Genomic DNA, 15,192 nt, shown 5'->3' with positions numbered 1-15,192 from the left:
CTTGGTTTGTTTGGGTTACTTTATAATGCACAGTTGTTTTAAAGGAAATTAATCTCTTTTGACTTTGTTCAAATACACTAAGCTTAATGAAAGGCAGCTCGAACTGGATTGGTTTAATGAGGCCCACTTCTATCAAATTTACTGCTTTAAACCCAACTACAAATAAAGTGAATTAAAGACCAAATTATTTCAATATAGATGTGCATTGAGCCAGAGTGTTATAATGATTAATTTCCTCAAGTGTTTAATTCCCAGTAGGTTTTTGTGTCAACAGCCAAAAAGGAATTTATTGACTTTACATTAAGCATAGTTAGGTCTAGCTGATTATATTATTCAAGTGTAAATTAGTGGGTGGTAGAAGACTGTTGTATTGGAATTTTATTTTGTCTTAGGCGAATTGTCTCATGCCTTATTAACTAGCAGTCCTTAAAATGTATAGTTCTGACTCTTGGAATAGATGCTAGGGCATTCAGAAGTGTTTTTAGTGGGTTTCTCCTATTCATTATGTCAGAACATCTGTATTCAAGCACTGTTTTTCCCCTTTCCCTGCCCAAAGAGAGTGCTGTTAAGACTGCATAGTAAGTTTGAGCACTTTGTGGCAAATTCACTAGTTGTTTTTTTTTTTTTTTTTTTATTTTAAAAGAGATAAGATGTTTAGGTTCAATTTCAGTGTGTACAGATTTATGGACTATTTTCTCATCTGGGATAAGTGTAGTTTAGACACAGAACACTTCCCATTGCTTCCATTCCAAGTCCCATCTTGTACATCTGTTGCTCTAAATAGATGACTTTCATTTGTCTCTGTGCAGTTTATGGATTGCAGTCAGGAAACACGATTTGACTAATGCCTCCTGTCTCATGCAAAGATAATGCTAGAGGAGTATCTATTTTTTTGGTTGTGTTTTAAAGGGCAGCAGATGCCATGTGGAGTAGTTAATACAGTGTATTTATCACTGTCAAAGAAGTTGTATCCTCAAATGCGTTCTCTTCTCCCCTACCCTAACATGGCATCAGAGCATCATTAGAAATGATAGGTGTTGAAATAGATGATCCTGATAGACCTTTCTATGTTTCAATTAAAAAAAATTGCACAGCACAATTTTTAAAAGCAGATATCTAGTTGGACATGACAGCCCTCCAGTTTGAAAAAATAATTACTGTTGGATCAAACTTTATGTTCCATGTCTGTTATCAAGTTATCTATCAAAGAAAATGAGATGAGTGATTAAAAGGTTCAGATCAAAGGCAACTGATTTAGCTTCACTGGAGGCTCCCATCTTTTAATTTAAAATGTATCTATGTCTAACTGATTACCTCTCACATTTATAAAGAAATATTGACATCCTGCTAAAGTATGCAATGACCTCACTTCTAGCTGAGTTGTGTAGGTTTCACTGCAGGCCCTCTGAAAGCATTGATATTCCTGTAACCTTTTGAGGCAAGATATGTGTTTAGTGTATTAATGAGCTGGTTGAAGTGATGTACAGTAATTTCATCCTTGGGTAAAAACAGATGTGAAAGATTCCGTTTTAATATTTAATCAAGCTCGAAGCCTCTGTTGGCTTGTTTAAGTTGACCTGACAGCATCATACCTGGAAACACTTTGAATTAAACCCTGAGTGCTTGACCTTGTTCAAACAGTTGTAATTTAATAAGGCTGCTGTCTTTGTGGAGATAGTGCGGCAAATGGGCAAATCCTTTCTTGGCCAGGATTTCTTTTTATTGCAGTGGAAAAACTTCCTATCTGCTCTTCAAAAAAGATTTTAATCAGATGAAGTAATAAAAATGAAATAAATAGCAAAAGAAGTTTTGCGTAATAGTTGCTAGTCGTAGATTATACTTAAGGGATTCAGAAGATACCTACTTTCTTCAAATGTCTTCTAGCATTCCCTTGTGACAGGACCCTGGCAATCACTATACTGTAGCTCATCTCTTGCCAGAACTTCTCTTAGGGTTAGGAAGCTATTTCTCCAGTGATATATGTTGGTCTGTTCTCAGTAAAGTCAGTAGAACTTGTATCAATTTAAGGCAAATGGAATGCTTTATTTTTTTTTTTCCTGAATGTGCCTGCAGAATGTTTCTAAACTTTGGCATGTTTCTCAAAGCAATGGGACCCAAGAAACAAGTGCTTGAATGTTTGTGAACAAGTGTCATGGTATTAGCGAAGCTTTAATGGAGTCAAAGATAGCCAGTGAGCATCAAAGTATGTTTCAGCGTGGTATCTGGGGTCTGCATGAAGTAGGCAATGTAATACTGAGACAGAGGTCCTGAGAGAGGAGTTGTTTTAACTCCATTAATCACCAAGCTAGGAATGAATTGAGAGAGAAAAAATTGTCCATCTTGTTCTGCTAAATGTGATTTGCATATAGTAAAAACTTGGTCGTTTTTTTCTGGTCTCACCTTTTCAAAGGAATTAGACCTATATGTCAGTTCAAATTCTACAGCAACATTAAGATCGAACATGGGAGAAATACTCTGTAGCCCCACCATGTTTTCTGCTTTGCTTACATTTCCACAGAGTTTTGCTTGTTTATTTTTAAGGTGTACCTAATAATGTTCTCAAATCACTTTAAAAAACAAACAAAAAAAATCTGTCTATGAGCAGACTGAGGAAAACTGGAGATAGATTCTAAGTTGCACGTTACCTAGAGAAGACTTGAGATTCAGATAGATAAGAAAGGAGACAAATGATAAGGAACTGCAAGTTAACAAGAAAAATGGAAGAAGTTGAAATACAGAAATTTAGATGTTTACATCATCAGGATCCATATCTGACTGACTAACTCTGTGTGGATATTCAAAGGCTTAATAAAATTGTCAGCCTTCTTAAACATTGACTGGGCAGAACTATGCTGCTGTTAAAATTTGCTATCAGATCTGTTATTTGACAGTTTATTTGGCAGTCTTCCCTCCCTAAGTTAAGCATGTGTTTTAGTAACTCCAGACGTTATATAGTTTAAATAACAATAGTAAAATCAGAATTAATTTTAAATCATTTTCATTCTGTAATATAGCAACACTTGATTATGCTACAGTGTTATTACAAAACATCATATGGTTGTTGCTAAAGAGTATTAATGTAGTTTGAAAGTACATACTGGCAAGGTCTGTATATACTCACAGAAAGCTACCACACGTCGTAACAAACATGCTTCACAATGCCAAACAAAATAATCATTCATTAAAATCCCCCTTTTCTCACTCTAGCAAAGTGTGACTTTATCTTATTGAAGTTGAGAATAATTCCAGTTTTAATGTAATGGAATTTACATTGATGTAGGACATTACAGCTTTCTTCGTCTTCCTAGGATGCAGTTGATAAACATGAGATGTATGGATGTATGCATTCAACACTGTTCTAGAATCAAGCAATGAATTGGGGTAACCTTGACCATGTATTGTAAAGAATTACACTATACTGACTGCTCCAGAGTGGATCCAGCACATCATGATTTCTTCAATCATCAGTTTTTTCAAAGGCATTAAAAGAAAATAGCCATTCAGAGTTCTGCTAAACCTCACTGAAGCATAGCTAGTTGTGGGTGGTCTTTGACTTACGTGGGTGAAGAAACGAAAACAAATTCTAAAGTAAGTGTTCTTTCATCTAATAGTTATTGTATTGACACCTTGTGTTTAGGGATTTTTAACAGCTTCTGTGGTTTGAGAGCTTGATGATTTGTCAGTCTTGAGCTTGCTTCTCTGATCTGTCATCACTGTTGTTTTGTGCAGTAGCCTGCTTCTTCTAAAGCTTGCATTTCTACTAGAACTCTAGCATGAGTGCAAGGACACCAATGATAGGAAGCGGCTGTCAGCTCTGCGTTAGTAATGGGAACCTCTGGCAAGACTTGAGCTTCAGTTTCAGCCTGTGTTTTTGTGGATCTTCTACAGATTCTGCTTTGACTATTGAAATGTTACCTGACAGCATTTTGGCAGCTTATTGTTTGGTTTTACCCTAGAACGCTGCTGACATGATGCTTTTCACCTCCAGGTGACTATTTGAAATATGGTTCAGGCCCCTTACTATGGGCGATTGGCTACTTGCAGGCTTACGACTGAGATAAGGAGTCTCAGTCCAGTTCTTCATGAACAGTTGTCCATTTTAGACTTAATCAGGGTAATTTCATGGTCTTGCAAGTTTCAACAGAGAGTCTGGGCTATTGATTTCCTGTAGCATAGGAAATACATGAAGGTATTGCCCTTTAATACAGTCCATCCCTGTTTTGATTTCTTAGAATGTGTCTGAAGCCATCTGATAAACACATTTGAGGAAACTTCATGTGCTGTACTTGTTTTACATACTAAAAATATACAGTACTTTTCCCAGGGCTGTTAATGTGATACCATAGCAAGCTGGAAGGTTTCTACTGTTGTCTCATTTTCTTGGTAGGACCTGGGACCTTGCAGGTGGCTGCTTATTAATTGTCCCTTGACTCATGGGGACAGGTGTGGCTGCTTCTTAGACCAGAGATGTAGAGGTAGGATGTGCTTTTGGCAGATGTACTCTGTTAGCAGTTCATTTTGCTAGTAGAAGGAGAGAGGCTTGATTTAGGCTTACTTGATTTGGATGTGATTGAACCATCACCCCACTTTGCCAAATACCAAAACAACAGAACAGACTAGTCTCAAGATCTAATTTATCTTTTTAAAATGAATGTCCTATGAGTTTTCAGACTACTTGTTACTAGTTATTTTTTGAATATAACAACAGGGGAAACACAGGCTTCGTTCACTCAAAACAGGCTCATAGTTCATGAAGATGCGACACAGGTATAGTTTCCTTGGAAGTTAAGTGTGCGGGCAGTTTGGGTTCCTGTGAAACTCCGAGAAGCTTCCAGGCCGATCTTTACATGCCTTTGTAGTATATGAATGCTACTGTTAACGTTCACTGTGTATTTCCTTTATCCTGTGGTTATTAAAAACTAGATTAACTACACTTAAAAAACTGACAGCTTGCTAATTCTGGATGTAACTGGGTCTGAGGAGGTGTCCAAGTTTTGACTTGTATAAGGTTGTTTTTAAATGCAGTCAAGTAAAACTAGGGAAGGAAAAAAAGGCAATTCCAGTGTTGTAGCAGATTGACAGGTTTTGTTTGGATGGAAGTCTCTAGTTTCTGTGCAACTTCAACAGTGCTAGTTTCTTCTGAAATGTATCTGTCTTGGACATATACTGCTGGAATCAGCAGAGATGCTTAAGGTGAGGCTGGCCCGATATACAGGAGAAGAAAAAGTATTGGAGCTAAAATTTCCATTACGGGAAAAATTTACACATTTGGCAAGGTTGCCTCTTTGTTTGTTTACTTTCTGCTTTCATACATTTAAAAAAAAAAAGTTGCAGCTACACTGAAGCTGCAGTCAGTGTCAGGTGCACTTTGCCCATCTTACCTCAATAAAGTTTAACTTAATGGCCAGTTCCAAACAGTTAGCTTGTACTCAAACAAAAATGGCAGTTGGGTTTTTGTGGAAATTGACAGTGGCACGGAGCTGCCTTTGGAAGCATTATTGCTGAAGGAAAAGGAGGGACAGCTCTCTCTACATCTTTCTTGTTGGTATTTCAGATAATGGTAGACGTGGTAGTCAGCTATACAATTCATGTATGATACTGGATTAGATGTGGCATATGTTCATTCTTGGTAAGCTGGAGACCCAGGGTAAATAAAGAGGAGGAGGAGGAATATTGGGGATGTGAGCGTGAGGGATATAGTTTGAGAATGTGGAGATGAGGAGGTAGTGAAGGAAGTATAAAAGAGGTAATCCAATCAGAAGCCAGATTTCACTAGATCTGTTGTTCTGGGAAATGAACTGTTTACAAAGGTCCAAGACTCTAGGTTAAGTGAACTTTGTTATTAATGAATCTAAATACTTTTAAAATCTCATGGGTTTAAGGGATATTTCATAGCCTAAAACAAAACAGGACATCTGTGAGTGTTGTTTTTCTTCTTTTGCAGCAATAGGTGCAGATTTCATAATCTTGTTTAAGCAAAGCATCTGCATGTTCTGTCCCTTAGTATAGGCTGTGGAATTAGCCTGCTAGGATAGCCAGATATTGTAATGAAAAATACTTTCATTTCTTTGGTGTGATGTTTCTGTTCTTTCTGGCCTGTTCTCACCCATCCTGTTCCCATTACACAAAATTGGTTTCAGGAAACACATTTTTTCATTTGTGTACCTTAATGGAAGGTGCAACAAAGCTAGGAATTGTCTAATTTATTTAATAAGGTGAGCCACGAGTCAAATGTAAGCTCTTCTTTCTTTGACTACACCAGATCGAATACAAAATAGACAGCCCAGCAAGTGGATTTTGCTTTGGTTACACTGTTCAGCATGTATTCTGAAGAGATTACCCCTGGAATCTCTTGTATACACAACTCCCCCCATGCCCTTAGAACTTGTGTAATGTAAGTACAAAATACCGTTCTTCTCTGAAAAGTATACAGTGATATTTTTGATTTGCAGAGCTGTCCAGAAGTTGAAGAGTTGTAAAAAGAGCGATATGGTTTCCAGTGGTTGGGATGAAAAATTTGAAAACTTACTTATGTAGTACGGATTAGAGAAATGTCTTTGCATTATTTTGTTGTAAGCTTCTCCATTTGCTTTGCCTTACTGAAAGATAAATACATGCATATGTAATTAAACCAGGAATCAGAGTAGGTTACTTTCCTCAGTAGGAGGTGCAAATAATTTTACAACTTGTTTGTCATGACTACAGCTTTATTTTTTTGAAGGTGCAAGCAATTAGCTGTGTTGATTTAGCTGTATACTTGGTATCAATACCCTGCACCGTGCCTACAGAGTGATCAGTGTCACATTGAGTGCTGCATAGTAGGATCTATCTAACATGGTTCTGTAACACCAAGCCCAGGGGGACTAGCAGCATGAGCAGCAGTTTGCTTTTGACAGCAGAATGTCCTTGTTGCTATTGATTGGGTTGTTCAGTGAAGTGAAAAAACATTGATCCAGCTTTAAACTGGTAGTTATATGATAATCCTGGAGATGAATGAGTATCAAGTGAAGTATTGCTGGAGGGAGGTGGCATGGGGGGGAATCCAATGCTAGTTTTTTGTGTAGCTAATAATAGGCTAATGATACTTTAAAAATAGATGTTTTATTATATAGATCTGCGCCAAAATAAATGGAACTAATAAATATGAAACAGATCTTTCTGTAGAACAGATGTAAGTAGTGGTAAAAGGACATATGTCTCCTCTCTAATTCCCCAAATAGTTGCTCTCTGTGTGTGTCTGTAGTCTGGGGCACTGTCAGTAATGCTGATATCTTCACTGGTGATGAATGGTGCAGTGTTACTCTTTAGTATTTTGGTGTCTGATGGTTATGTTTGGCAGTGAGCTGCTCTGAAACAACGTATATGTGTTTTGTAGCCACTGTCAGTTAATTCATGTTTAAGTTCCATCTCTCTGTCCCCATCTGATCCCCCTGTTACATCTAAAGCTATCTGAATCATGTTACTTCTTCATTGTGAAGCTAACTTTCTTTTTTTCTGAAATGAAGAACCTTGGGATATTGGGGGGTGGAATACTAACTTTGAGCTGACACTTCCAACACTTGATCTCCTGATTCTCAGATATTATCAAGCTAAAATGGATGAATGAGATGGCATTGCTGGTGTTAATATTTATTGGGATTTGAGTCTGCTTTGACATTTGCACTGTAATCTTCTTTGGGGTGGATGCTTCTTACACAGCTCACTTAAGGAATGGGACAAACATCCTGAATATGGGATGGAAGGACCCTCTTCCCCAGTCAGTATCTGATAAATGTCAGTTAAGGGGAGGACCAAATGCCACTGTTTTATTACTTAGCCTATGTTTTGGCAGCAGAAGTGGTGAATGGCTGCATCTCTACATTTCTGGCTACCTGAGTGTTGCTGGTGCTTGTTCAACCTGGGATCCAACATGGATAGGATTGTGCTACTAGGGGGTAGGATTAAAGGGCTTTCTCTTTCTTCCACTGTGCACTTATTTTCTACCTCCATAAAGCTAAAGTTGCACACTCTTCTGTAAAGACAGCATGCAAAGATCCTGTGTGGAGATCTTAAGTTGTTTGTTCACTGTGGTCCACAGAGCCTTCTCCAAATAAATGCCCCAACTGTAATTTATGCAGAACAGACTGCAGGTCAGACTTTCAGAAATGCTGAAATTCATCCTCTTTCCCTGTCTACTTTTGCCTTTCCCATCCCCCTAAAAGATTAGTCTCTGAAGTGCTTGAATTGTCTGTGTGCATAAGCTTCAGAGATAGCGAACTAATTTTGAATAAAGCTGATTTATAATCTGGTTTAAAAAAAGGAAAAACAAAAAAAACCCCGCCTCACAATATACTCTTTGAATAAATTAGTCAGCTAGTGGTGGGATATTTTTTGTTGCTGTTGTTGATTTGGGGGTAGGGGTTGCTTCAAGACACAGTAAGTCCAACCTCTCTATTTACAAGAATGCTGCAGCCTTGGATTTTCAGCACTGTAACTTACCTTGGGCAGGTCACGTTAGAGATAAATCTGCACAACTGGTGAAGAATCCTTTGTCCCAATTTGTGTCTGGTTTCTTCAAAAAATCAAATGGTCTTTAGGGCAGGAGATCTGATAGCTATTACAGTGCAACTGGCGAGAAGCTATCACAGTGCTCAACACACAAGCTAAAAGTTGGGAAAGAGATTTTTGATCTGAGTGGTTGAAAGTGGTTTGATTATGGTCTAAATATTTCGATGGTTTATTTGGAAAGCAGATGGCTTTGTAATATGTGCATATATAGTGTCAGAAAGCAGTTAACTCTTCTCTGATCAATCCAGCAGAACTGGGGGAAAATTGGAGTCACTCCAGATGTTAGTATAGGAAAACTGTGTTGAAACCAAAACCTGCCAGGCTCCTCTTATGGGGGGTGGGGGGGAGGGGGGAAGAGGGGAGACTGCAAACTGCAATGTGTAAAACTGTAGTCCAGTAGGCTAGTGAAACAGATGCTGGTCATATATGTTTCTATTGACAGCTGGAGAAGGGGATTTGAATTTTATCAGCTGGACCATGCCAGGAACTTACTGCATCAACTTCATTGCTTGTCAGAATTTAGTAGTTACAGACATGAGCACTCACCTGGTTTAGTTGCATAAGATGTTTGTCTTCTGTATCTGCATATCATTGTTCCTTGTACCCTACTGAATGCAGCTGAATACCAGTAGGGATGACCAAACCAAAGAAATTGCTCAACTATCTATTGCATTTCATAATAGGATTATAATTTCAGGGCTTTAATTTAAACTTTTAAAATTTTTTATTTACAAAAAAAGAGGAACTCTGTTTTGACAGTGAAGTAAAATTGGGGGAAGAAATAGGTCTAGAAAACAGCTGAATGGAAGTAGTATTGTCTAATATACTGTGCATTTATTGGGGTTCTTGGAGCATTTTTTCATAAAAAGCTGCTTTACAGTTACTCTTGCATTGAATTCTTAGACACTTGATTGTAAGTATGAAAGGTCAAAGGTTTTACTGGGGTGCTTGTCTCCAGGATCAGGGTACATAGTAACTTGGTCCGATATTTGCACATTTGGCATCATCTGTTTGTGTCATACAAAGATGATTTTTCTGTTTACAAAAATATCCCCTCCTAATAATCATACAATTTTATAATAAAAACGTACTTTTACTATTAGTCTTGCAGTGATTCCAGACCAATATGCCTTTTAGGTGTAATAAGTAATAATGAAACAAAAGGCAATGATAGCTACTTACTAGTAACACCCATTTTATTTCTTTAAATACGTTTACCTCTTCCAGGAAGCTTTGTAATAACTATGGGTAAGACCTTTTCCAAATGGGGATGTTCTTTATAAGCCTAAGCATTAAACATGGATCATATTATTACTTCTATATCTCTTTTTTTTTTTTTTTTTTTTTTTGGTATTACTGTAAGAGTTTCTTCACTTCATTCTTCATTTTATTATTGGAATGTTTTGGGAGAGTTGTATTCGTGTTAAACTTAATCCTTCTTGCTTTTGCAATATGCTGTAGTAGCTTCATACAGAAATTAATGGTACTAAGCTTTAAAGAGGCAGAAGTAATTTCAGTATTATTCCTATTCTGAAATACATTCTCTCACTGTTTCCTCTTGGTGTGTTTCTCTACTGCTCTTTTGTCTTAACTGTCAGATCTACACCCCCACCCTCACCCCCTTCATTACACTAGGATTTACTACTGAAGCATGATCATTTGCTGATCTTGTCTTATATTTAACCTTCAGTCTTGCTTTATATGCTTCTTGTGATCAGATGGTTTTGTACTTAATTGAGAAGGTAGAAGTGACAGATCAGTTTAAGTGCTTGGCTGTAGTTGTCCTCAGTATCAAAATTGTGATGATATTGCAAGAGAACCTGGTTGCATCGGTTGCCTCCTTGTTTGTCTTACATGCAGAATTCAAGTGTATACACCTGTGTACACATTTCCCCTCTCCCCCTGCCTCCCTGCTAATTTGGATATTAACCAGTTCTCTTGCCCATGTTGCATACTTTCTTGCTCCAACACAATTTGTTGTATGTAGTTGGGGAATTTAGAGTAGCATTACATTAGATCAATTTGTTGTAAGTTAGGCTTGTATAGTCACAGAATTTGGTGAGCTGTTTTATTTCTAGCATCATTAAGTGATTTGTGATTAGATCACTGGCTTAAACAGCAGTGCTAAGTGTTTGCAACTCTGGCATGCTATACCTTTTGCAGAGTTACAAGTGAGGAACTATTGGGAAAGATAGAGGCTTAAAAACTGTTCAGGAGGCAAACCAATATACACAAGACTTCAGTTCTTTACTTTAAACTCCTTTTTATGGTTTTCCTTCTTAGAGAGGAGGTGTGTAGAGTATTTAGAAAGAAATACTGATACACTTAAACTCTCAACATATATTATGCATACTTCATAATGTAAATGTATAGACAAAAACTGTTTTATAATCTGAATGTTGGAGAATGTCCTTTCACGAAATGGGGAGGTCTACGTTAGAGCTGCATGCTGTTTTAAAAAACAGTTTCAATGGCAAGTGTATTTTCAAAGACATGTCTAATGGGCTTAAGACTATTGTACGAGTTTATTGCTATGCAGAAATGCTCTTCCTAGCATTAGTTCCTTCACTTGCTAAAGTAGCATAAACTAAATGTACTTCTGTCCACATAGAGTGTATGTATGTTGAGGTGATATGTTACTGTAGGTGAAAAATTCTGGACGATTTTTGGGCATGGGAATGTATTTTGGGGACACAGAGAAATTCCCTTTGACCCTGCCATGGTCAAAACTGAAATTTGGGATTTCTGTTGTCCCCCCCACCCCCCAATCACATGACCAAATATTTTTATTGATTTTTCCTTTATGGAGTACACAGTGCATATAATTTTTATGCTTACCTAATAGGCACCTGTTCTTATAAATAAATGAAAAGGTTTGGTTGTCAGATGATCCAATTTCCAAACTGAAATAGAATGAAGGCATCTCCCTTAATTCTTCCTGATATATCTGAGTGGAAGGGTCAGTTTAAGAAAGGTGTTATGTTTTTTTGCTGTAAAACAAGGTGGGGTAGTCTAAAACTATTAATAGCTTATTAGTTTGTGAGAATGTTGTCTTAAGAATAAAATTGTTTTAAAATACTAACCTGAAGTCTAGGGCAAATACTGAAGTTTCTTCAGAGAAATTATGCTTGCTCTGATCTCTGAGCAGATCGAGTACACATGAATGCATGTTCACTAACTTAAATTAGAGCATTAAATGAAGACAATCACTTCTAAACTGCTTTATTTTGCAGATGTCCCAGAAACTCTTCACTTTGACAGTTATTGCACAGTCTCCTCACTTTTATCTCCTGTGTGCTTGGGGGTTTGGGGTGGGGAGGAGGTTCCATCTGTCTCTAAACTTACAATCTTGAAGCTGAAAAGTTCTTGGTATAAGCACTGCTGAGAATGAATTAATATTAATTTCTTATGTTACTTTCTCAGAGCTGACACCTTTTGACAAACTGTGCTGTAGGCTTCTCCTTCTCTTGTGGTTTTTTTTTTGTTTGTTTGTTTGGGTTTTTTTCTCATGTATCATTTAGGGGATATGTGTGTCTGCCAGCCATGACACATTGACTCTCTCTGTGTGTAGCACTATAGTCCAACTGCATATTCAGCCCCAGTTCAAGGGATAGTGTCAGAGCTCCAAGGTGCTGGATTCTCTCTGGTGGTATTTCAGTATCGCCAGACAAGGAAATAAGGCCTTAAATTCTATAAACAGCACACTTTCCTAGTCTTGTTTTCTAACAGTGATACTATAATCAACTATCCAAAGACAGTTGTAAGGGAGTCAATCACAAGTCCAAACTAGAAGCTGAATCTCTTCATTGGATTAGTATTCTTGCAGCTGTTTGTAGCTTAATTCAGATGCTTTCAATTAAATTGGACTTTGAGAAAGCTGTAAAAATGCCCTGATACATTGTTTGGTATTTTAGTGGAAATACAGTTAAGTGGGGGAATGGGGGATTAACTAGTGTAGTAATAAATTTATGCCCCTGTATAAACAAAAGTTGCAACTATGGGTCTGACATCTTATGCACCTCTGTCAGGTGGTACCACTGTGATTTGTTTGCTGGTAGCTTTGTATATGATTCTTATTTCTGATTGAATTCGGAGATCTCAAGCTTTTAGAGAATATGCTTGTGATGGTAGAAGGATTTACTCCTGAAAAAGTTGGGAGGCTGCCCAGAGAGTTTGTTGAACCTCCATTTTTGGCAGTGTTCATGACACTATCATATTGATCTGCCATGTTTCCACGTTGTCTGACTTGACATCAGTTTACTTTTTACTGTGAATTTGTTTCCTCCTTCTCTGAACATGCCATAAAAGTTCTTTGTACTTCCTTACAGAGGTGATTCAACAGAGGTATTCTGGGGAAAAGTCAGTGAAATTAGGAGATAATGATTTCAGGAGGCTGTATAGATTTGTATGAGGAATACCTTTTGCCTAAGCTGATGGTTTCAGTATTCCGTTCTACTTCCACTGCACCTTTCCTGTCCAAGCAGTGTAGATGCTCTAGAGGATGCTGTGTCAGCAAATTCTGCAAATTCTGATCAAGAGGATGGATGTCTTAGTGAAGGTCTTGATTTTTCCTAGAAAGCAGTGCTGGAGTAGTAACTAATACTGCATGATTAGCTATGGTTATGGGCAGGAGAACAGCATTTCCTTCCAGGAAAAGCCTTAGAATGTAGAAAGACACTCTTGCCATATCTTTCCTCCTGCAGTTATAATGGAGAAGGGGACAAGATGCAAAAAAAGTAACAAATACGAATTTGCCAGATATCCTTACTCTTCTACTTCCTTCTGTACCTGTGGGTGTTATCTGTAGTTGTTGTGAAGGAGTAGATGGTGTTTATCTGTGGTGTGTTGGGTTTTTTTGTGGGTTTTTTGTGTTCGTTTTTATTTTGAGGAGATGCAGATCTTAAAGCAGAAATTTATGCATTTTTACTTTAAATTTAAATTTCCCAGATCTTACATGATTTTGTGCTTAAAACTGAGTATTTGGGAAAACATACCTAGTTGTATCCATTCTTCCTTTTCCCTATCATCCATAAGATAGCATTTCATATTGTGAATGTGTGAAAGATCTCACAATTAATGTTGATGTTTTGGGGATGTTAGTGCAACTTCTTTTCCCTGAGCTTCTGGGAGAGAGATGATGTTAGGAAACACAGAATCATGATATTAACAGCACTTTTGACTTACAGCTGCTGTTTTCTCTACAGGTGACTTCTGGTATGGAGATGTTCTTTGCCTTTTTTTTTAATGGGGCAAGGGGTATGGGGTATAATACATAACAGTTACTAGTTATCAGTCTTTTCCAGCACGCTTGAACAATAAACTTCACTTCAGTGAATAACTGTCAAACTTCTGTGCTCGTATGAATACAGAATCATTAAATTGCAATGATAGAATTAAAAAATAAATAAATCTGCAGGTTTTGTGGGCTGTCACTGATACAGGATTTGAAGAGAGCCCTTTTGAGAGCCTTTTTTTCTAACAGTAGAAATTTCTGACTCTTTCAGGGTGAGGTGAGTTTTGTTGGTGTGTTGGGGAATAAGTTTTCTCACTCTGCTGTCACTAAGAGAGGAGGACTGTCACTAAGAGCTAGAGAGACTGTAGTTGTGATGTTCTTCCTGAGTGCATTTTAACTGTATTTTTATTGATTCATTGATGGACAGGAGGAGGAGGAGGGAGGAGAGGAGAGTTGGGTTTAGTAGCCAGTAGCAGCTGAACTACAACCCATGAATTTCCCCAGCAGAAGGAAAGGACTTGCTTTCCCTAAGAATTTAGTATGTACCAGAGAAATTGCTGAGAAACCTCTGTTACCACAAGCTTATTAACTTTGCCAAACAGCAGCAGTGATAACTGTTATCTTACAGATATCTTACAAGTGCAAGTTTGTTTTCTTAGGTATAATGAAACTTTAAAAGCATTTAAGAGGAATAGATGGTCTAAGCTAATGTCATAAACCACTCATGACTTGACTCGCCCTTCAAGGAAAGTCCTCTTCAGAATACACGTTCCTTAATATGCACTTCATGGTCTTGCTAAACAAACTCAGTCTAAATTAATTCAAATCTGTACTTGGTGGCCAGTAACATTAAGTGTTCTGTCTGTAAACAAAATATTATTTCTTGTGAGGCAAAAGTACTTGTCCTTTCTTCCTGCTTTCAACACACTTGATGAACAAATTGTGGAATTCCTGCTAGAGTGCAGCCGAACCTAGCAGATGATGTGTGCAGCCTTCAACTCTCCCAGCCAGCACCAAAGAATGGTGCTGTTCTCTCTACATAATCGAAGAATTTAAGAGTAGTAGAAATATAACACCTTTACAGATGTCCTAAATGACTGGAAACATACACTCTTCCACCAGCCCCCTCTTCCCTTTTGAATGGAAGGAAGCAAACTGGTCACTGTGTAAAAGTATGTATTGATACATAGCTGTTTCATAGATTTACATTGTGGGTTTTTTGGTGTGTCAGTCATTTAAAAAAAAAAAAAATAGAGTGAAAGGTTATTTTCAGTGTCTAGGTTCACTTGATTAATGTATTTTGGCTTTTAAGCTTTGCTATGTTTTGAGTAATAAAACTATACAGGGCTTTTTGTGTGGTATTAATACTTTCCCCTTCCTTTCCCCCTTCTTTTTCTTCCTTTCTTGATGTT

At 37.5% G+C, this 15,192-nt stretch overlaps 1 protein-coding gene across 8 annotated transcripts in view; it reads left to right on the top strand.

Annotated features, from left to right (window-relative positions):
- Positions 1-15,192, top strand: part of KAT6B (lysine acetyltransferase 6B) — a 120,563-nt gene that overhangs the window by 30,996 nt on the left and 74,375 nt on the right. Inside the window, exon 1 of one of the 8 annotated variants that reach the window (XM_074874588.1) lies at positions 6,271-6,394. The exons of the other annotated variants lie outside the window; for them this stretch is intronic. Within the exon in view, the coding sequence (XP_074730689.1) occupies positions 6,321-6,394 (74 nt within the window). The 5' untranslated portion in view covers positions 6,271-6,320. Of the gene's footprint in view, positions 1-6,270; positions 6,395-15,192 lie in introns of those variants that run through there. 8 annotated transcript variants of the gene reach the window in all.

This window comes from Strix uralensis, chromosome 7, assembly GCF_047716275.1.
Source record: "Strix uralensis isolate ZFMK-TIS-50842 chromosome 7, bStrUra1, whole genome shotgun sequence".
NCBI lineage: Eukaryota > Metazoa > Chordata > Aves > Strigiformes > Strigidae > Strix > Strix uralensis.
Note: the sequence above shows the minus strand (reverse complement) of the source record. Positions and strands in the feature narration are given on the sequence as shown.